The sequence below is a fragment of the Ceratotherium simum genome, chromosome 35 (genome assembly GCF_057802395.1).
Source record: "Ceratotherium simum simum isolate JZ-2026a chromosome 35, ASM5780239v1, whole genome shotgun sequence".
Classification (NCBI taxonomy): Eukaryota; Metazoa; Chordata; class Mammalia; order Perissodactyla; family Rhinocerotidae; genus Ceratotherium; species Ceratotherium simum.
In genome coordinates, this window is record NC_141934.1 from 3,362,975 (window position 1) to 3,383,514 (window position 20,540).

Here is a 20,540-nt window from a genome sequence, read left to right on the forward strand (position 1 = left end):
TGCCTTACAAAGACACAGGGAGAGGAAGCCGATGAAATCTTCCACGCCACATACCTTCCTAGGGGAGCAGGCCCAAGGCCTCGGTCAACCCCACAGGCAGGACTTAGGGCTGGGCCTCTGAGGTAGGGGGTACCCAGGGGGTAGGGGACGTCAGCCCAGGGTGACACTTCAGCAAGTCCACTGAGGTTTAGAGTGCATGTCGGGGAGCAGTGCAGCAGCCTTTCCCAGCACAGGGAGGGCAGGATCCTCGGCCTCTCTCCAATGAGGATGGTCTCTGAAGGCTACTCCCTGTCCGGGGCCACTCGGCAGATGTCCTAGAGCTGCGTCCTTCCTGTGGCTTAGCTCGCAGGTGAGGAGGGGCTGGTTCCTCCTTGCTCCCCATCAGCTCCACATTCCATCAGACAGTCGTAGGGTCTTGGTAGAGCAGGGCTTCCGGGTGGAGGAAGCAGAAATGCAAGCTAGCATCTATCAGTCATCCCACTTCTGGGGTCCTGACCAGAATCTGTGACCAGCCAGGTCCGCTCTCCACCAGAGTTACCCCATGAGAGCTTGGCGTGGGTCCCACTGTGACAGATGGGGCATTGCACGGGGGTGGCTCGCACGCGTGACGTGGATACTTAGCACTCTACAACTCGTGCGTTGATTCTCCACAATGTCCTTGAAATCCAGCCCCGCATTTCCACACAGATCTCGTTCACCCTCTTGGCTTTACGGGGAATCCCGTGGAGTGAGTCGACCGCCTGGATGGGCTGTTCAGCTCTTGATGGACGCTGAAGTGGTTTCCAGATTTTGCTGTTCTGTGAGCGTCCTGGTGCTGGACTCCTTTGAGAACCGACATGTTTTGGCACCTCCTGGGTGACAGTGTAGTTCAGGCCCGTTCAGTCTTTACCGTCTACTCTGCTGGACAACTACAGCTCTCCCTCTGCTCCTCCTCCCTCCCCCTCCATGTTTGCATCTGCTCCCATCCCGCGCATCCCTCACCACACCAGGCCCTGACCCAAATCTTGGAGAGGCCCACGGTGAGCTGAGGACGCCAGAGGGCTAGGTGCCTGGCTCTTTTGTTCAGTTCAGATTCCACTGATCTTTGACTCAAATCATCTAGATCCTCCACCACTAGAGTCCCGAAGATGGCGAGATTTGAACCAGGGCCTCAGCACTGTCGCTGGGTAACTGGGGGTCTCAGTGGGAAAGAAAAAAGAACCAATACTGATCTTCCTCTTATTGAATCAAGCCCTCTTTGGAAATCCTTTGCCACAATACTACTGGATGCAAACAAAATATTTCTTGATGCACACAACCTGTGCTCCCAGACAGTCAGGCGAGCACCCTGCCCCATCCCAGGAAGAAGAGAGCAGTAAGGTTGTGGGGGGCGACAAGGTGCGTCTTCGACTTGCTGACTGTTCTCAGCTCCGTTCTGCTTTTATGCCGTTGTGCTCGGAGGGATCCTCCTCCTGAGAGCTCTCCCTGCCGTTCCTTTTAGGAGGACCCAGGTGTAAGATGGGAGGGAGTAGAGGACGTGGACCCGGCTAAAAAGAAATAACTCGTGACACTTGTCGAAACAGCAAGGCAGACTTTATTTAAAATGTAGACTTTATTTATCACCAGCAGTCCAGTTTTAGAATATTTGCATCACCCAAAACAATTCCCTCATTCCCATTTACAGTCACTCCCTGTTCCCACCCCCAGACCCAGGGACTGTCTAGATAGGTGTAGGCACCACTGCAGTGGGGAGAGAGATGGGGCTCAACTCTGAATACCACAAGGAAAAGTGGGGATTTATAGCCAAGGAGCAGGGGGAGGGGTCGGCAGATGGAAAATTCCTAAGAGGAAACATCAGGGGTGAGGGGGATTCAGGTGACATGGACCTGATGGGATTCTAGCTGAAGGCAGGCCAGGTGACTAGACATCCCCCGGGGGCAGAGATGGTGGAGGAATTGAATGAGATGTCCGTGGTGATCAGATGTCCAGGGTGGGGGATTCTTGCTAAAATTGGGCCTTTGAGGACATGCCCAAGGATGAGGCCTAGTTGGAAAACAGCTCAGTGGAGCCTGCTGGAGTTTGGTCAAGGAGAGACTGTCAGCATCCACAGCGCCACCACACCTCTTGTGACCTGGGACAAGTCATCGCTTTACCCATCCAGACTTGTTTCCTCATGTAAACTGTGGTGGGGGCCGTGGAGCCATCTGGGGGCCCTCCAGTGTCAGCTGTTGCCATTACTACTGTTTGTCGTCATTGTTAGAAGTGAGTGGGAAGCCTGGCCCTGAGCCATCCTGAGCCAGGAAGGAATCCCAGTGTGACAGGAGGGGCATTTGTGACTCATGCCGAGTAGGTGGCGGCTGGCCCGGCCCCTAGTGACCCAGCTTCCAACAGGGCTTGTTTATGAACCAGGATCCCCAGGAGGGAGAAGGTAGGAAGTCAGAGGAGAAGTGATGATGCCCTGCAACCCAGCCAGGCCTCTTCCCCTCCTCCCGCCCACGGATGCTGTTTTCTGTGTGGGGAATGCAGGGGGCAGGGCGTCCATGACTCCAGGGGCCCAGACTAACTGAGACCAGGTTTTTCCCAGTAACATCAGGCACCTTCTGAGCATGCCACGTAGGAGGGGGGAGGGCCTATGCCCCCCATACACACCTTGACTCGTAAGTTGAGTGGAGAGCCCTTCCCATGAGCTGGGGAAGGGCAATACGCTGGGAGTGTCCAAGGCGGGTCAGGGAGAAGTCCAGAGCCGGCCAGGAGGGCAGAGGCCAGGCAGGCCCCGAGGGTTCCCCCCTCCAGCAAGAGGCCAGGGAACCAAGTCTCCAGCAAAGCTGCTCACAGCTGTCTGGGCAGGAGGCATCAGAATCATCTGGGGAGCTAAGTCCCACTCCCCTGGGTTTGGGGTCCGGATCAGTCTACCTTGACTCCTCTACATGGTGCCGATGAGCCGAGGGTTTAAGAGCCGCTGGCCCAAGGCTCAGGTTTCAACCCTTGCTCTTCAGGGGACTGTCCTGCGTGAGTTGCCAGGTCCCCACTTCCCTTCCCGAAAGATGGAGGCTCCATGAGAGGAGAGTGGAGGGCTCCCCCGCCAGAACCCAGGGTGGGTGAGCTTGTTTGCTCAGAGCATCAGGCCACAGGCCAGTAAGGCAGAAGACACAGTGTAGCAGAGACGCAGCCCTGGGGAGCTGACTATCCAGGAAAGAGTCTCAGGCACATGAATCATAACCCTGGAGTGTGGAGGTGCAGGGGCCCCTGGCGAGGGTCCTTTCCCAGCTAGCTCTGAGCCTCAGCAAGCCGTCTGAGCGAGTAAGGCCATCCCAGTCCATCCTCAGACACTAAGAGCCCATCGTGCCACCCTAGTGGTCGAGGGCCTCCTGCATGCCGGGCCCCAGGGACCTCAAGAACAAGAAGACGTCTGTCACCTGGCTTCACAGCCCAGAGCATAGAGGCTTGGAAGAGAGGATGCTGCCAATGTGCCGAAAGCCAGAGCAGGCGCTGCCCCTGGGCAGCCAGGTGGCTTGGATGGTGTGGTTATTTGGCAAGAGTTGGGGTAGAGAGAAACCTCCACAGAGTTGGAATCACTGAGTCTGAGACTTCAGGGGAAGGATTTTCCTAAGCAGAGATGTCAACATCCTAAGTTCCGAGAACAGCAGGAGCACAAGATTCGTGGGGGTGCACTGGTCCCAGCGTAGCTGGAGGGCTGGCCGAAGGAGTCCAGTCAGTACCTGACCGGGTGTTGCGGGGGCAGGACGGGGGCCCAAAGGCACTGCCTGAGTGCCTGGGGCCGGGGCGGGCATCCAGGGATAATCACCAGGGTTGGCAAAGCCCCGGGAAATTGGAGCCTTGCAGCTGTTAAGAATTTCTTCCTTCAGCCCTTTCCTTCTCTCTTCGCCATTTGCAAATTTTCTGTTGCTAAATCAGCCTGTTTCCTCTCATTAGCAAGTAACTTTATATCAAGTCCTAGAATTTTGTCCTCTAGCATTTCTCCTGATATTTTTTTGTGTCTAGCTGGGCTCACAACTCACGTTCCAGTGGGGGCATCAGAGTTGATTTGTTAAGATGTTTTATGTGAGTCTCAAATGAGACTCGAGTCTCAGGTCTCTGGCTTGACCCTTTGCTTTATTCGAATCTGGTGCTTGGGGCTGGCTGTATGCAGTTTCCCAAACTTCTCTGCCTGGGTTGCTTGCCTCATGCATGGAAACCTGGCTGGATACAGGCCAGCAGGCCCGAGTGTGCCCCTTCTAGGTGCGCCCTGGCACCGGCACTTCAGCCCTCACCAAACTGTGAAGTCTGCCCACTCTCAGGCAGTCTCCCCATTCAACCGCCAGTTCTGTAGCATTTGGCCCCAACAGCCCACCAAAGTCCCTGAGAACAGCTGTGTGAATGTGGAGATGCCATCAAGACTTGTACATACGTGTTCACAGCAGCACTGACCATGACAGCCCCAAACTGGAAAGAACCCAAGTGTCCATCAGCTGGTGAGTAGATAAACAAAATGTGGCAATCCATACAGTGGAATGTTATTCAGCCCTGAAAAAAGAAGAAAATTCTGACACATGTTAAAACATAGATGAACCTTGAGGACATTATGCTAAGTGAAATAAGCTAGACACGAAAAGGACAAATACTGTATGATTCCACTTATATGATGTACGTAGGATGGGCAAATTCCTAGAGACAGAAAGTGGAATAGAGATTACCAGAGGCTGGGAGGAGGACGGGAATGGGGAGTTATTGCTTAATAGGTAGAGTTTCTGTTCGGGATGATGAAAAAGTTTTGGAGGGCCGGCCCGGTGGCGCAAGCGGTTAAGTGCGCGTGCTCCGCTGCGGCGGTCCAGGGTTCGTTGGTTCGGATCCCGGGCGCGCACCGACGCACTGCTTGGCAAGCCATGCTATGGCGGCGTCCCATATAAAGTGGAGGAAGATGGGCACAGATGTTAGCCCAGGGCCGTCTTCCTCAGCAAAAAAAGAGGAGGATTGGCGGATGTTAGCACAGGGCTGATCTCCTCACCAAAAAAAAAAAAAAAAGTTTTGGAGATGGATGCTGGTGATGGTTGCACAACATTGTGGATGTACTTCATGTCACTAAATTGTGCACTTAAAAATGGTTAAAATGGTAAATTTTGTTATGCATATTTTACCACCATTTTTCAAAAGAGTTAAAATGACCACAGGGTTCAGGATGGACATGGGAGCCTAGACTCAGCGAATCACCCCCTCCGTGAAATCCCCAGCCATCAGAGGGCGCAGTCGGCCCCTGCTTGGTGCAGCCTGGTGGAGAAGCCCTCCACTCTGCCTCCCTTCCCACAGCCACACATCGGAGCCCTAGCACGCTCACCTGTAAAAGGGCAGGCACCTGGCTCTCAGCAGCCCCCAGTGCATGTAGCAAATGCTCACTCTGTGCCAATAAATGTTTTACTGTATATATATATTAAATATATTTACATTATATATCATACACATCTATGTCTGGGCACAGAGATACCACAATGAATGAAATAGACAAAGGCCCTGTCCTCAGGGAATTTACATTCTAGCTGGAAAGGCAAACATCAACCAAAATAAAGATAAGAGCCACAGAGATGTGCCAGACAGGAGGGAGATGGGGCATGGGGGAGATGTGGTTTTCAGTTGGGTGGTTGGGGACGGCTGCTGTCAGAGGATTATCTCAGAGCCATGCACCTTCGGTCCACATGTGCCGGGGCCTCCTGTGTGCCTGGGGGGAGGGAGGGTGCCTTCCTGGGTACTTTGTGGGGGCTAAGAGATGAATGAGACGTGGCCCATGTTGCAGGGACATGAGCAGGAGAGAAACCGACAGCGAGTCCCAGGGGTCTCTTGCACCAAGAACATAGAATGGGTAGTGATTGTTTTCAGCAGACACTTGAGGAAGATTTTAGGCTGCAAAAGTTGTAAACGTGTAAAACCACTTGAGAAAATCCTTGTACCGATTCCCCAGGATTTGTCCTGAAGAGACATACTACTGCCACCGTGGAGAGAGTGTGGGGATGGTGAACTGGGCCCTGCCTGCTCTGTTGCGGTCCAGTTTGCTACCCTCTATCTTTTTTTCTTTAACTGGCATACCATACGGTGCATCCATTTTTAGTGTATAATTCAACGCTTTTTAGTAATTTGCAGAGTTCTACAAGTATCACCAACAGTCCAGTTTGAGAATATTTGCGTCATCCCAAAACAGCATCCTGGTTCCCACTCACAGTCACTCCCTGTTCCCACCCCCAGACGCAGGCTGATCTGCTTTTTGTCTATAGATTTGCACATTCTGCATGTTTCATGTAAATGGAATGATGCTCTATTATGTAGTCTTGTGACTGGCTCCTTGCACTTAAGCGTAATGTTTTTGAGAGTCATCCACGTCATAGCAAGTATCAGCACTTCATTCTTCTTTATGGCTGAATCAGATTCCGTTGTATGTATTTATGTACCTTGTTGTGTTTACCCATTCACCAGCTGACGTACACCTGGGTTGTTTCCAGCTCCTGTGATTATGTTAACGCTGCCATGAGTGTGAGCACACGAGTCTCTGTGTGGACACCCTGGAGTGGAAGGCTTGGTTGGGCAGCCAAGTAGAACTATGTAAGGACCTGCCCTGCTCTTCCAGAGTGACTGCAGCATTTTACATCCCAGGGGCAGTGTGTGAGGGTTCCTGTTTCTCCACATCCTTGCCAACACTTGTTACCACATGTCTTTTTGATCATAGCTGTTGCAGGGGGTGTTGCTTTATCTTTTAAAGTGATGCTGGAGCCTGCTTGGGATCAGAGAAGGGCAGCAAAGGGATAAAGATGTGGATGACAGACCTCAAGAGAACAGGTTGTAGGGCTGGCCCCGTGGCTTAGCGGTTGAGTGCGTGCTCTCCGCTGCCGGCGGCCCGGGTTCGGATCCCGGGTGCGCACGGAGGCACCGCTCCTCCAGCCATGCTGAGGCCGCATCCCACATACAGCAACTAGAAGGATGTGCAGCTATGACAGACAACTATGTACTGGGGCTTTGGGGGAAAAATAAATAAATAAAATCTAAAAAAAAAAAAAGAGAACAGGTTGTAGTAATAAAAGGAGGACCGGGAGACCACATTTCTCTCCCAGGGAGGTCCTCTGGTTGTCTCTGAGAAGACCCACTTCAGGGAGTTGGTTACGATGTAAACAGGGGGAGCTCAGTCAGGAGCGCTGGGGAAGCCTTGCTGGACCGTCCTAGGTGGTGAGGGTGGGCACAGAGGAAGCCAGTCTACAAGGTGGCAAGTGAGGAGGGAATGGGCATTTCCTCCTTTGGACAGTTTAGTCCTTGCCCCCCGAGGCCGAGGGTGATGAGTGAGAGGACCCTGCAGTTGTCCATCGGTGGCCCACCTGGTCGTGCCTACTACACAGCAGGCAGAACAGCCCCTGGTCCTCACCAAAGCTGCTTTGGGGCAGCGCTCAGCCCTGCCCCACCTGGGCTTGGCCCCCACCACCTCCCTGGCATGGATGCATGATGCATGGGGTAGTTTTCTAGGCAGACCTCAGGGCGACCGTCCACCACGCCCACCACCCACAATTGTTCCTTTGAGGCCCCCACCTTGTCCAACCCCGGAGGAGACAAGCAAGGATGCAGACCATCCTCCTGAGCGCACTGGCCGTGGGCCGATACCCAAGCCTGCCCAGTCCACATCCCCAGCAGCAAGCGCGTTCCTCGCCTTGACGTTGAGACCCCGAGGGGGCCCTCATGGGCGTCTGGAGTGTTCTCGGGTTTTTCCCTGGACTGCCATTTCCTGGTCCTCTCCCCTCAGTCATCTGTTTTTCCAAACCCTGTCCCCCGCTTGTTTACTTCTCTGGTGCTTTAAATAGCCACATGAGAGTGTACCAGCCTTGAATGTTGTTTGGGGCTGGACTGAGTTGAGCCTCAGATCTCATGTGTCATTCTTCATGCTGTTTCCGCTCTGCTCTGCAGGCTCTGGCCTTTGGAGCTGAGCCAGCCTGGGGATGGCCTTTCCCACTGGGAAAAGTCCAGGGTCCCTATCCAGGGCCACCTGGTGGGCTGGGGGCCCAATGAGGAGCTACCTGCAGCGCCGTGGCCCAAGTCTGCTCTGGAGGCCAGCTTGTGCCACTGCCTCTGGGGCCAGGTGACTTGGGCCTGGGTATCAGTGCTGGGGGTAGACAATGGTGCCAAGCCTGCTCATCACAGGCCCGCTGTGCTCTCAGGGGTGTGGGCCATGGGATGCCCCACCCTCAGCCCAAGATACTGTGTGCTCGTGTGTGTGTGTGTGTGTGTGTGTGTGTGTGTGTGTGTGAGAGGATATCAGCCCTGTGCTAACATCTGCCAATCCTCTTTTTTTGCTGAGGAAGATTGGCCCTGGGCTAAAATCTGTGCCCATCTTCCTCCACTTTATATGGGACGCCACCACAGCATGGCTTGCCAAGCAGTGCGTCGGTGTGCGCCCGGGATCCGAACCGGCGAACCCCAGAGCGCGCGCACTTAACCGCTTGCGCCACCAGGCCGGCCCCAGCAGTGCGTGCTCTTATTGGGGTCACCGACTGGGGTGGTGCAAGCCCTGGAGGGTCCTCAGGGCACGTCCAGCCGTGAGGGCGACTGGCCAGGCAGACACGTGTTACTCAGCGTCTCCAAATGCCCCCACAGGAAACCAGCCACTTGAGAAGGAAGACTGGCTTTTCTGGGCTTTAGAGAAAACCGTGACGCATTGGAGTTCCCGTAAGCAATAGGCTGCTGGTGGGGGGCAGGGATGTTTTTTCCACGCAGAGACCAAAAAAGTAGAGCCCAGGGGTGCTCGGAAGCTTTGACCTTACTGAGCCAGGCTGCGGGGCGGGGCTTCCCGTGAAGCCGCTCAAAAGGCAGCCGAGGCCTGGAGCTCTCTGTGCTCCCGTCAGCTGCACTCCTGTCCGGCCACGCAGGCCTCTCGGAGCAGCAGGGCCGAGGATGCGAGAGACGCTGTCTGCCCCCGCCGCCATGCAGGGCCTCCTACGGTACTTCCACCCCCACTGGGCAGGCCGGAGCTGCGCGGCCTCTGCCGAAAAGTACCTGTGTGCTCGAGGCACTGCCCTGTGGACCTGCATCCGAAACCTCACATGCAAGGGCAAGGTGGGCCAGGGGTGTGGGTGGGCCGTGGCTTCCCAGGTGGGCTGTGTCGGGGCAGGGTCCCTGCCCCCCACCGATGTCGCAGATAGCTCCTCTCCCTGTCCCTCTGCCTGCTCAGACTCCAGGCTGCTTGTCCACTGTGATTGCTGGTTCTCAAGGGGAGAGGGGCCACTGATGACCATTCATTAGAGGGAAAGACAAGGGTCTCCTGCCACACCTGCTCCTGTTTCCATTTTTTAAAACTCCCAGAGGTGGTGGTCAGCTCTCCCTTTCCCGGGGAATGAGAGGAACGGCGCCTGCCCCCTTCCTTCTTGGCGGCCAGGACACGGGCGTTGGAGGTGATGGAGTCTGGTCAAGAGCCGACTCGATCTGCTGGTCCCAGAGTGTGGAAGGGTCCTGGCGTCATCCTGCTGCTGCCTCACCTGGTGAAGACCCACCTACCCCTGGGCCCTGCCCAAAGCCTGGGATTCACTCTGGTGGAGAAGCGCCGCTGGGAGGTTTCCTTTTCTGAGTGGTTTTTAACTGACCGGTCCCCGCTCACGGACCCTGCCTCTCGGGGTGGAGTCCCCGTGGCCTGGGAGTTGTGGCCTCTAAGGACCTTCTGGGACAGATGCAGAGGAAGAACCTGTGGCCACACAGCCCTGGAGGGAGACGCTCTGTGACCTTGTGTTTTTCTGTGTCAATCTGGCCGTACATTTCAGATCCTTGGGAGTGTTAGCCAGTAGGACCTAGAAGAGGAGGTGAGCAGGGCTCACCCCCAGGAGTGCGTGTGATGAGCCTCTGTGCTGAGCAGGTCCAGGGGGACAGGCCCAGAAGCACACACCGGTGAGGGAGAGGCAGCTGGGCCCTGTTTTCCAGTGCCTCAGCTCCAGAAGGCCCAGCTGCCACCCCTTGGGTCCCTTGCAGTGGATAAACGTACGATGCCTGTCCTGAGCGCCCCTCTAGATCTGGCACTGTGCTTAGTACCGTCGTGTGTGTGTGCATGTGTGCAGAAATCGTGAGGCTTAGTCCCTGCTCTTAAGCGGCCTGCCTAGTAGCAGAAAACCGTCGCTCAAAGCAAGTGATGAGGAGTGCCAGGTTACATGGTGTCGGACAGTGTTTCCTGACCTGGCTTCACCCCAGAATCTCCTGGGGAGGTTTCACTTATGCGAACCCCAGATCCCACCTGGAGCCACTAGTCCAGCTCTGCAGGTGGAGCCTGGGGAGGTATTTTTTTTAACAAGATCTCCCCAGGTGCTTTGCACCCAGCCCAGCCCGCTGGTGGGGAGTGTGCACTTCCCACAATGGGGGAGATGGAGCCCTTGTGGATGGGGGGCATGTGGCCTGCCCACTAAGGTCAGGATGTCTTAGAGCACACAGATTGTTAGGTGGTATTAAACAGCATGGTCCTACAGACCAGTGTTTGGACAGTGCTCTGTGGGGGTAGAAGTTAGAGGGGCTTCCTCCAGCTCCCCTCACTTGCTGCATGATTTGGGGCTGGGTTCTGGGTCCTTCTGGGCCTGACCTTAAGCCACAGGACTGGCCTGGGCTGGAGGCTCCTCCCGCCGTCCTGCACACTAAGGGAGAAAGCAGTGTCTCAAATACTTGGATGGCATGCCCCCAAGAAGTTGCTATTGAAAATGGGCTTCCAGAAATGTCACTTAAACTGACTGCTCAACCCCCACTGAGCTGCAGGTAGCGATGGTGGGGAGATGGCTCCCACTGCCGGGCTGCCAGCATGGACTTCAGTTCCCGTCTGGAAGGGGTGAAGGGAGGAGCTGGGTGCAGGGCCCTGAACTATTGCCAGTTCATACCTGGGGTGAGCCTGAGACCCAGGCAGCAAAGGTCTGAGAGCAGGAGGGCCAGCCATAAGGTTCCAGGGGTTTCCAGCAGGTTCTCTTCTGTCTCTGGACCCTTCTCTGTCTTGGCCTCTGGATAGAAGTGTCAGCCACAATCCAGCTCTGACTCAACTCAGGAGTGGAGAAGTAGCACGTCTGGGCTTCTGCCCAGCAGGGCATCTGATAATCGTGACTCCTTGCTTTCAGCTGGACCCCCAGGCCCTGCAAGACAGAGACTGGCAGCGGACCGTCATCGCCATGAACGGGGTATGTACCCACAGGGCTCTCTTGGCGCCCACTTCCGCCAGAAGGTTATGGTGGCCCCGGAGCCTTCCAAAACAATCAGAAAGAGGCTAAACCTGGGCTCGCATCTGAGGGAGAGCGTGGCTGGAGGAGGAAGAAGCCCTGCAGGTCAGAATTGAAGCACAGTAAGGAATCAGTTTGGTGTCTGTCACTTGCCAGGCGCTGAGCATCCCTCCTCGAACAGTGATCCAGTGGCATCACCGGGACAGACAGGGCCTCGACCCTGGGGTCTGCCTCTGGAAACTAAGACCCCTGATTAGCCTTCAGATTTAGATCTTAAAAAAAGACACTACCATGCAGCAAAAAAGGTCCTGGCATATGTGACAGAATATTAACTTTTGATAGATGATTTGTGGCTTTTCGTTATAATATTCTCTACTTTTTCTCTAGTTATTTTTTAATTATGATTAAGAAAGGAGCAGCAGCAATAGGGATTGTGGAGTGAGGTTCTGCGGAAGTCAGTCCTTAAATCACCATAACTGTTCCTGGCTCTTGCTGAGTTGGCCGGGGTGCTGCCCCGCACTTGGCCAGCTTGCCCAGGGTGTGGAAAGATTTGACAAGACCCCGGGGCCCGTGGGAACTTGGGCTGTGAGGACCAGAAGGGTGAGGGGACCATGCCCCTTCTTCCCCTGCAGATCGAGGTGAAACTCTCAGTCAAGTTCACCAGCAGGGAGTTCAGCTTGAAGAGAATGCCTTCCCGGAAACAGACAGGGGTCTTTGGAGTCAAGATCGCCGTGGTCACCAAGTGAGTGGCAGGGGCTTGGGCTTGCATCTGGTGTTTCTGGAGGAAAGAGTGGGTGTGAGTCTCCCCTCCCTGCACAGCACGGTCGCTGCACAGGATGCCTCCCAGGCCCGTGGGACACTGTGCGCTTAGCTGCCTCCTGTGTTTACTGCGAAACTTGTCCTGTCAGCTCAGGAATGTCCTTGCCCTCTTCCTATGCGGATAGGCTGGCCCCCACATGACTCCCAGAGCTGCGCAAGGGCGGGATTTTCTTCCCTTGACTGGAATTTGTCATGATTGAGGTTCCTGTTGAATGATGAGAACCCCTGTGCCTTTGTCACGGGTCAGTTGTCCAAGGCCTGTGTGTTGGTTTGAGGGCAGTTCTCAGAGACACAGGCTGCTTCCTCCCAGAATCTGTTTGCTTCCCTGGGATGGAATCTGGCTGGGCCCCTGACCTCACTGGCCGTCTGGGCCGGGGCCTGCATCAGGCGTTTCCCGGACACCTGATTGTGTCTAAACACTGATTCCCACCTCCAGCTGCACCCCTGCTGTCCCCACAGTGCCTCTGGCCGGCTCTGGGTGTGAGCAGGAAGGCCTCTGTCAGCAGCTACCCCAAATAAGTGCCACTAATGAGGGTGGCTCAGGAGAGAGCTTTGCTGGCTCCTGAATCTGCTTGCTAAACTAGACTAGTTGCTAAAGCTAAGCCTCCAGACAGCACCGTCTCCCATTTTTGAAATATTCTTACTCCGGGGTCCTACACAGAGGTGCTGCAATTGTCTGTTGTTAAGACTTAGAAAAGCGTTGAGGATCCCAGGATTCCGAGCGCTGGCATTGGGCAGCCCTGTGGCGCCGTTCATGCAGCAGGCTCCGGTTGAGTTGCTGCTGTGTGCAGGGCTCACCTCTCGCCAAGGCTGGAGGGGGTGGGATTCATCTCTGGAGCAGCAAGAGGGTGGCAGGCTGAGACTGGGTCCCATCTCCCGACTCAGAGACCAGACCGCTTTCCAGGACGCTGTGCCGCTGCCTCGTAACCCCAGGCCTGGGCCAGCTTTGCTCAGAAAAGCCTGCTGACCTTCCCCCAAAGACACCAGGCCCTGATGAGCTATAGGCAGTGATGGTCGTGAGCTTACAGAGCAGACGAGGCTGTGTGTGCAGCCGGAACCCAAGTGCCTTCACCACCCCATCTCCAGGTGTCTGGGTGTGTAGACAGCCACGCGAAGGCTGCTGGGCACTGAGGTGTTTCCCTCCCCCGCAGGAGGGAGAGGTCCAAGGTGCCCTACATCGTGCGCCAGTGTGTGGAGGAGATCGAGCGCCGGGGCATGGAGGAGGTGGGCATCTACCGCGTGTCCGGAGTGGCCACGGACATCCAGGCGCTGAAGGCAGCCTTTGACGTCAGTGAGTGTCATCTTGGGCCGTGGGGCCGGAGGTGTGGGCATGGTGCCAAGACCCTCAAGGCACCTCTGTGGCCCATGCTTGTTATCTCCTGCTCCGCACCTTTGCTTCACTTACTGTTCTGTTATTTTTTAAATGAGAGGAAAAGGGAGTTGTGGGAGGAGGTTCTGCAGAAGCCACTTCTTAGCCTGTCCTAACTGTGCATGCATGGATCTTGCTGAGTTGGACTGGCGGCACCCCCCGTGGAGCCGCCCCGCCTCTCACTGGGACTCGGCCTCCTTGCCCGGCGAGGGGGTAAGAGGTCTGGAAGCCGTGCAAAGGGCTCTGAGGTGACCGAGCTTCTGCCAGTGCTGCGGCGTCTCATCTTCCTCACCCTCGCACACTGAGAAGTTGGGGGAACTGCCTCAGTTGCCAGACGAGGAAACTGAGACCCCAGAGGGTCCTCAGAGTGGAAGGTGGCAGAGCCAGGACTTTCATGCTTGCCTATGCTGCCTTCCCTGGCCTGGAGCCCTGGAAGGCCGAGCTCCCCTGGGTGGGCCCTGTCATAGTTCTTGCTCCCTCTGGGCTACCAGAGTGGACCTGGCCTGTGGCTGGGAAGACCAGTGGCCACCTGAGCCCAAAGGGAAGACCGGTTTAAACGCTGAAACAGAGCAAATAATCCCAGTCTCGTCCTGTTATCAGGAGACACTGGCAGCCAGGTAGTGGCTAGAGGGCAGAGCCACCCAATTACGGCCCAGACACCACGCCTGTCCTCCTCCAGTAGCCTCGCAGTTTCCTCGTGGCAGCTGCCCCCTTGCCCAGCAGGGCAGGTGTGAGGAGGACAGTTGGATGAGCTGCTCAAGGGGGAGGAGCCCAAAAAGTGGTCAGTGCCAGCTGTGCTGAGCTGAGGCAGGGAGAGCGGACCCTGATTAGGGATCCACGAGTGCTCCATCTCTGCTCCATCCAGATAACAAGGACGTGTCTGTGATGATGAGCGAGATGGACGTCAACGCCATCGCCGGGACGCTGAAGCTCTACTTCCGCGAGCTACCTGAGCCCCTCTTCACTGACGAGTTCTACCCCAACTTTGCCGAGGGCATCGGTGAGCACAGGAGGCGTCTCCCACCTCCCCTCTTGTCTGCTGGTGCCCTTGGGGGGTTGTCAGTGGTGAAGTGGGGGAACCCAGGCTGTTCCCCCTCCCTCACAGTCTGCTTTGCAACCCAACTCTGCAAGTGGCGGGGGGACCGAGAACCAAGCGGGTCCTGGAAGGGCTCTGCCCGTCCTCCAAGGGCTGCCCGCTGTCCTCGTCTATCCAAGTAGCCCGAGGGTGAAACAGCCACAGTCCTCCTCACTGGAGCAGCTGCCCTTCTCCCCTAACCCCAGGTCCTGGCCTATCAAGCATGGCTTCATTGCCCGACCTGACCTTAAGTCAATCTGAAGGTGGATGTCCAATGTGGCACTGCTGGTGTATGGGGCAGCTGCAGCCCCTGTGCCTGTCTCCCAGGGCCATCCAGCAGGGGACCTGGTCCCCCCAGGGTGCACAGAGTGGTGAGGCAGCTGCCAAGGCCTTGCAGCCCTCTTGCCCCTCACTTCCTGCTTCCCCCTCTGCCCAGCTTCTCGTGCCTCAGGCTCTTCCAAGCAGGAGATAGGAATGGCCAAGTTGGCCAGGAGGGCAGCTGTGCCCGGCGCCTCCTGCCGCTGGTCCTTGTGGTTCCTTTGACCCCTTTGAGATGTAGACAAGGTTTTCATGATGGCCCACCGCCACACAGGTACCCATTACAAAGTCCTCACTGGGGGCCAGTGCTGTGTGGGCCAGGACAATGACGGGCCTGGACTGTCCTGTGCCCTCTGACATGGGCCCCGGGTGCTCCATCTGGCCACTCGAGAGAGGTCTCTAGCCCGTGGTTGTGATCACGAGAAGTTAAGAGCTGCTCCCCCTTCCTCTGCAGCTCTTTCAGACCCTGTTGCAAAGGAGAGCTGCATGCTTAACTTGCTGCTGTCACTCCCAGAGGCCAACCTGCTGACCTTCCTCTTCCTTCTAGACCACCTAAAAAGGTAAGCCCAGCTCTTCTACAGGGGCCCAGGGCTCTAGGACCCTCAGGCAGCAAGGGGTGATCCACCCACGCACCACTGGCTCCTGTCCGACTCCCCAGCACCTAGGGCCGTCTCTCTCCTCCCCTGTTGGCAGTTACTTACCCCCTCTGGATACTAAAGCCATTGCCACCTTCTCCCTCTTTGCCACCCTTCCCCTCTGCACCATGGCCCTAAGTAAAGAGCATGTTTTAGCCCCAGCCAGCTGTGTGCTCGGGCTTCCTCTCCCTGCAGGTCATGGCCCAGAGCTGGCCCAGCAACCTACTAGCCTCAAGTACCCTTCATCCTGGGCCCCTCCAGCCCAGAGGAACCAGGGTGGGGTCTGCTTTCAGCACAACCAGGGGTGGGGTGGCTGTGCTGTGGAGCCAGCCCAAGGCAAAAAGGGGTGGTGCCCTCCACTGCATTCCCTAGGACTCCAGGGTGGCCCGTCCCCTCTGCCTCGCCTCCGTCCTGAAGGCGGTGTCCCAACAGCAGCCTCTGCTTTGGCCCTTTGCAGGGTGGCAGAAAAGGAGACAGTGAACAAGATGTCCCTGCACAACCTTGCCACGGTCTTTGGCCCCACGCTACTCCGGCCCTCAGAGAAGGAGAGCAAGCTCCCTGCCAACCCCAGCCAACCTATCTCCATGACCGACAGCTGGTCCCTGGAGGTCATGTCCCAGGTACGAGGAGAGAGGCTCCAACCCACACCGCCCAGCCTCACGGAGGTGGCCTCTGCCTGCCCCACCTGGGTCCTGCCAGTCATTTTCACCCGAGTTGTACAAGGGAGGTGGCCAAGGTTCAGAGAGGACTTGCCCAGGGCCCCGTGACTGGGAGGGGCAGGGAGGGCTCTTCCCTCTGTACCTTACTGGGCTTCTCAGGGCCCATCCCACCTGGTGGTCCTTCAGGTGCATCCAGATCTCTTGCTGTGAGGGGCTTGTGTCACCAGCACTTGCAGCATGAGGGTGGCCTCAGTCACCAGGCCCTGGGCTCTGGCCAGGAAGATCTCCTGCCTGTGCCATGAGCACCTCTTTGAGCCCCTTTCTTCCTCCTGCTCTACCCCGGCAGGTCCAGGTGCTGCTGTATTTTCTGCAGCTGGAGGCCATCCCTGCCCCGGACAGCAAGCGACAGAGCATCCTCTTCTCCACCGAAGTCTAAAGGTCCAACTCCATCTCCAAGAGGCCGGCAGAACGGCCTGGAAACCTCCTGGCTAAACAGGCCATCCAAAGAGTGGGAACCGAACCTTCTTGAGGAATAATTGGGCCACCATCAAGGGCCAGGCCATCTGCCAAGAGACGACTACCCATGGCAAAAGGCCAAGTGGCCTAGGCAGTTCTAGGCCCCTCAGCCCGTGGGCCTGTGAGCTCCCAGCTGGCATCAGACTGGTTTTCCACGCTGCCACCAGAGGGCACCCCAAGCCAGCACGTCTCAGAGGACGGGCCTGGCCGGGGACCAGGCGAAGGGAGTGGTTGTTATGAACGTAACATCAGAGTTTAAAAGATTTCTAATGGATCACTCATCAAGATGCACCCTTTCCAGGGAGAAGGGAACACAGCCAGATTCCCTCACTGTTGTGTCTTGAATAAACACTGCTGCTGCTTCGTACTGTAGGGGCCATGGCCCCGTCCCTCTGTGGGTGGGGGCATTTCAATTTCCCTGACTTAGAAATTCGACTCCTGTTTGTAACAGGGTTTGAAAAGCTAAGTCGACACTGTGTAACATTTGACCCTTTTACCTCCTTTCTTCTCTTTTTTTCTAGAAGGATCTCTGTGCAGAAGTGAGTCTTCTTCCTGTTCTGTCCTGTTGCTTTGTTTTTGCTGTTCATGTGCTCCTCGGAAGACAGCTCCCCAGGGAGCTGTGTAACTTCCTGTCCCGGACACCAGGGGGAGGGAGGCCCAGGCTGCGTACTTTATGGCTTGTTCCCTGGGAGAGTGACCCTGTTCACCATCCCGACTGCCCACCGGGCAGATGCTCTCCTCTTCGGCTTACAGTGAAAGGCCTTGATCGCTCTGTCTTCCTCCGGCCTGTCTCCCTCTCTGCCCGCACTCTCTCTGCCCCCTTTCATCCCCCACACAGATCACTTCATTCCCTTGCTCTCTGCTGAACAGACTCAGTAAACTTTTGTAAAAGTTTCCTCTTGGCAGCAGCTTACTGACAGCTTGTTTTAAACTTTGATCCGAATAGCCTTTTGATACTTGAATATTTTTAAGTTTTATACGTAGTTTCTAATTTTTTTCTTAACAGATTCAGATGCCTAATAAGATATTAGAATGTACTCCAGGGACAGTCCGTGTCCCAGCGGCATTTTGTCTTCCTCTAAGCACCCGCTCTGCTTTCATCAGGACCCCTTTCTGAAGTCTCCTGAGCATTGGAAATGTCGGCAGTTAGGATCAGGGGCTGCTCCCTCCTCCAGGCCGAGGGTGGGGGCTCCCATCCCGGAGCAGGTGGAAGGACAGACCTGCCCTCCCTGCTCTCCCTGCTCTCCGTGCACCTGTGCAGAAGCCGGGCATTCTTGGTGACCCTCCTGACTGTCTGACTTAGAGGAAGGAGAACTGGGGAGGCCACTAAGTATTTTGAAGAAACAAATCTATGAACAGTTGCATCACTTTTTTTAAAAAGAAGAGTTGGGGCGAGGAGAAAAGAAAAGAAAAAGGAAACAGGCAAATTTTCCACGTTGGTCTTGCAGGAAGAGAGGATGTAGATGACAGAGGAGAGAAGTGATGGTGTGACTCAGGAAAGGGTGTTCGCTTGTCACAGGATTTCACCAGTAACGGGTGGCACAGTCCCATGATCCTTCCCGTGTCCCTGGGTGGGCGGGGAGGTGGGAGGGCTCACCTGGTGTGTCAATGGCAGTTCCTGCCCGAGCTTGCAGCACATGAAGGGCAGTGCTCCCCCTACTCTCCCTGCTTGTGGACCTGCCAAGGCAGGGGGCAGAAAGCGAAGTCACTTGAAAGTCTTACGTCTGCATACTGTATTTAGTTGTACTTTTTCCTTGCAAGGAGAGCAGACCCACCCTTTTAAAGCAATGCTGCTCTCCTGGGGGATGAGGGCAGGGAGCAGGGTCCTCTGCCCTCCATACATTTCTGGACTCAGTGGCTTTCTTGGGCCTCCAGCTCTGGGCCTCATTCGACCTGGCTTCCCATCCCTGTCCATCTTAGCAACCCTCCAGCCCTGCAGGGGGGACCATTTTGCTTAGAAAAGCTAAGCCCAGCCCTCATTTCTGTTTCCCCTGGTGTCTCAAGATTTGCATCTGCGGCATTGAAACTGGAAAGCAATATATCAATGTCTGTGCCAATTTTCATCCCCTCCCCCACCCCCTCCCCCTTTTTAGTTTTTATTTATATAGGATGTGTGCTGTTTCATGATGGAATGACCACTCTTCCTTGTGTAGCTGTAAAAGTGCCCTTTGCTGGGCCATGGTGGTGGCTGTCACTTGGATCCCAGCCACCTCTGTTGTCCTGTCTCACACGCAGGCCTGTGGGTTGGCAAAGCCAGCATGAGGCGAGTGAAGGCCTGGAGCCCCGATGTGACCTTCCATGCGGCTCGGCTGCTGGACTCGGCCACAAGAAGTGATGCTTTCCTGCCTCAGGCCTTGAGTCTGCAGCAGCGAGCTTGGCGCCCTCAGACGGTAGCCCGGCCTTCCGTTTGTGGGTGGCTGGTCTCAGCAGCTGCATCCCTGCTTTTGGGCTCAACCATCTATATGCCACCTGGGGGAAAGGACTGCTGACACTTTGATTAAAGTTACCTGAGACGACTTGGCATTAGTGGTGATTGTTGCAATAAAAAGAAAAACCATGCTCAGTGCCTCTGGGATGGGGGTTGGGATTGGGCAGCGGAGCTGGAAGCAGCAGCAGGTAGAGTGAAGGACGTGGGCAGCCCTCCGGGAGGGTAGTGTGCACATGCTATGGAAAAGCCAGGCCTGGTGGGGTCTACGTGCCCACAAGCAGGCACCGCCAGGCAGTGTTAGGACACATGGAGCAGCAGCAGCTTCTCTGCCAAGTGTGAGCTTGGGCTGTCTGGTTTGGGGCGGGGGGGGCACCAGCCAGGCACTCTTGTGCGGAGCCCGGGGGCAGGGAGGGCCCCAGCCACACACAGCCTGGCCCTGCACAAGCCCCTTGGTCTTAGTGGTTTCTGCTGGAACTGAGCTCTTGATGGTGCTGCCAGGTCCAGCCTTTCTGTTGCCTGCAGGCAAGGGTCACTCAGCTGCCACCGGCCTTGCCCTCAGAAAAAACCCATCCAGCTTATAGGGATGCTGTGCCCGGCTGGAGATTTGCATGCAACGTGGGCCCTGTGCTTAGTGCAGCTTGGGAGGAGCTGGGGCCACACCTGCTCAGCCCCACATTGCCATCAGCAGTGCATGTATCAGCCGTCACCCCGAGGCTTCCCTAACAGGCTGCAAGTGACTAGTGAGGTGGGCAGAGGGTGGTTTGCTCAGGGTCTTCCTGGGACCCCCCAGAAGGGTCTCCTCATCAGCTGCGTGGTCAGCTCTCTTGGGTGAGAGGCGTTGTGGTACCTGGTCACCTGGCTGGACTGTGGTTCTCTCCTGCTGGCCTCCAACACTGCTGCCTGTAGAGAGCATCACTGTGGCCATTTCACTGACTGGAGGGCATGGAGTGTCCTGGTGAGAGACGGGGCCAGATGGCAGCAGCCCTGAGCTCAGTACAGCCCTTCACTGGCCCCAGGAGACCTGGGGGAGGTCATACCAAGGGTGTGACAAGATGCCCTGGGGAACCCTCATACGTGGCTCATGGGAATGCAAACTGGTGCAGCCACTATGGAAAACAGGATGGAGATTTCTCAAAAAGTTAAAAATAGAAATGCCATACGATCCAGCTATCCCGCTACTGGGTATTTATCCAAAAAACATGAAATCAACAATACAAAGAGATTTATGCACCCGTATGTTCATTGCAACATTATTCACTATAGCAAAGAAGTGGGAGCAACCTAAGTGTCCCTGGACTGATAATTGGATAAAGAAGATGTGGTATATATATACAATGGAATACTACTTAGCCATAAAAAAAGACAAAATCATCGCATTTGCAACAACATGGATGGATCTTGAGGGTATTATGTTAAGTGAAATAAGCCAGACAGAGAAAGACAAACACCATATGATTTCACTTATATGTGGAAGATAAACACATGGATAAGGAGAACGTGGATAAACAGATAAGGAGAGTGGGTTACAAGAGGGGGAGTGGGTGGAG

At 55.7% G+C, this 20,540-nt stretch overlaps 1 protein-coding gene across 2 annotated transcripts in view; it reads left to right on the top strand.

Moving 5' to 3' along the window:
• BCR (BCR activator of RhoGEF and GTPase) overlaps nucleotides 1–19,124 on the top strand; it is a 138,838-nt gene extending 119,714 nt beyond the window's left edge. Inside the window, exons 17-23 of one of the 2 annotated variants that reach the window (XM_004443110.3) lie at nucleotides 11,076–11,135; nucleotides 11,807–11,916; nucleotides 13,145–13,284; nucleotides 14,228–14,362; nucleotides 15,210–15,315; nucleotides 15,848–16,010; nucleotides 16,396–19,124. In XM_004443110.3, coding sequence (XP_004443167.2) covers nucleotides 11,076–11,135; nucleotides 11,807–11,916; nucleotides 13,145–13,284; nucleotides 14,228–14,362; nucleotides 15,210–15,315; nucleotides 15,848–16,010; nucleotides 16,396–16,485 — 804 coding nt within the window. In that variant the 3' untranslated portion in view covers nucleotides 16,486–19,124. Of the gene's footprint in view, nucleotides 1–8,595; nucleotides 8,668–11,075; nucleotides 11,136–11,806; nucleotides 11,917–13,144; nucleotides 13,285–14,227; nucleotides 14,363–15,209; nucleotides 15,316–15,847; nucleotides 16,011–16,395 lie in introns of those variants that run through there. The other variant, XM_087423842.1, reaches the window with a different exon arrangement.
• Nucleotides 19,125–20,540: the final 1,416 nt, after the last annotated feature.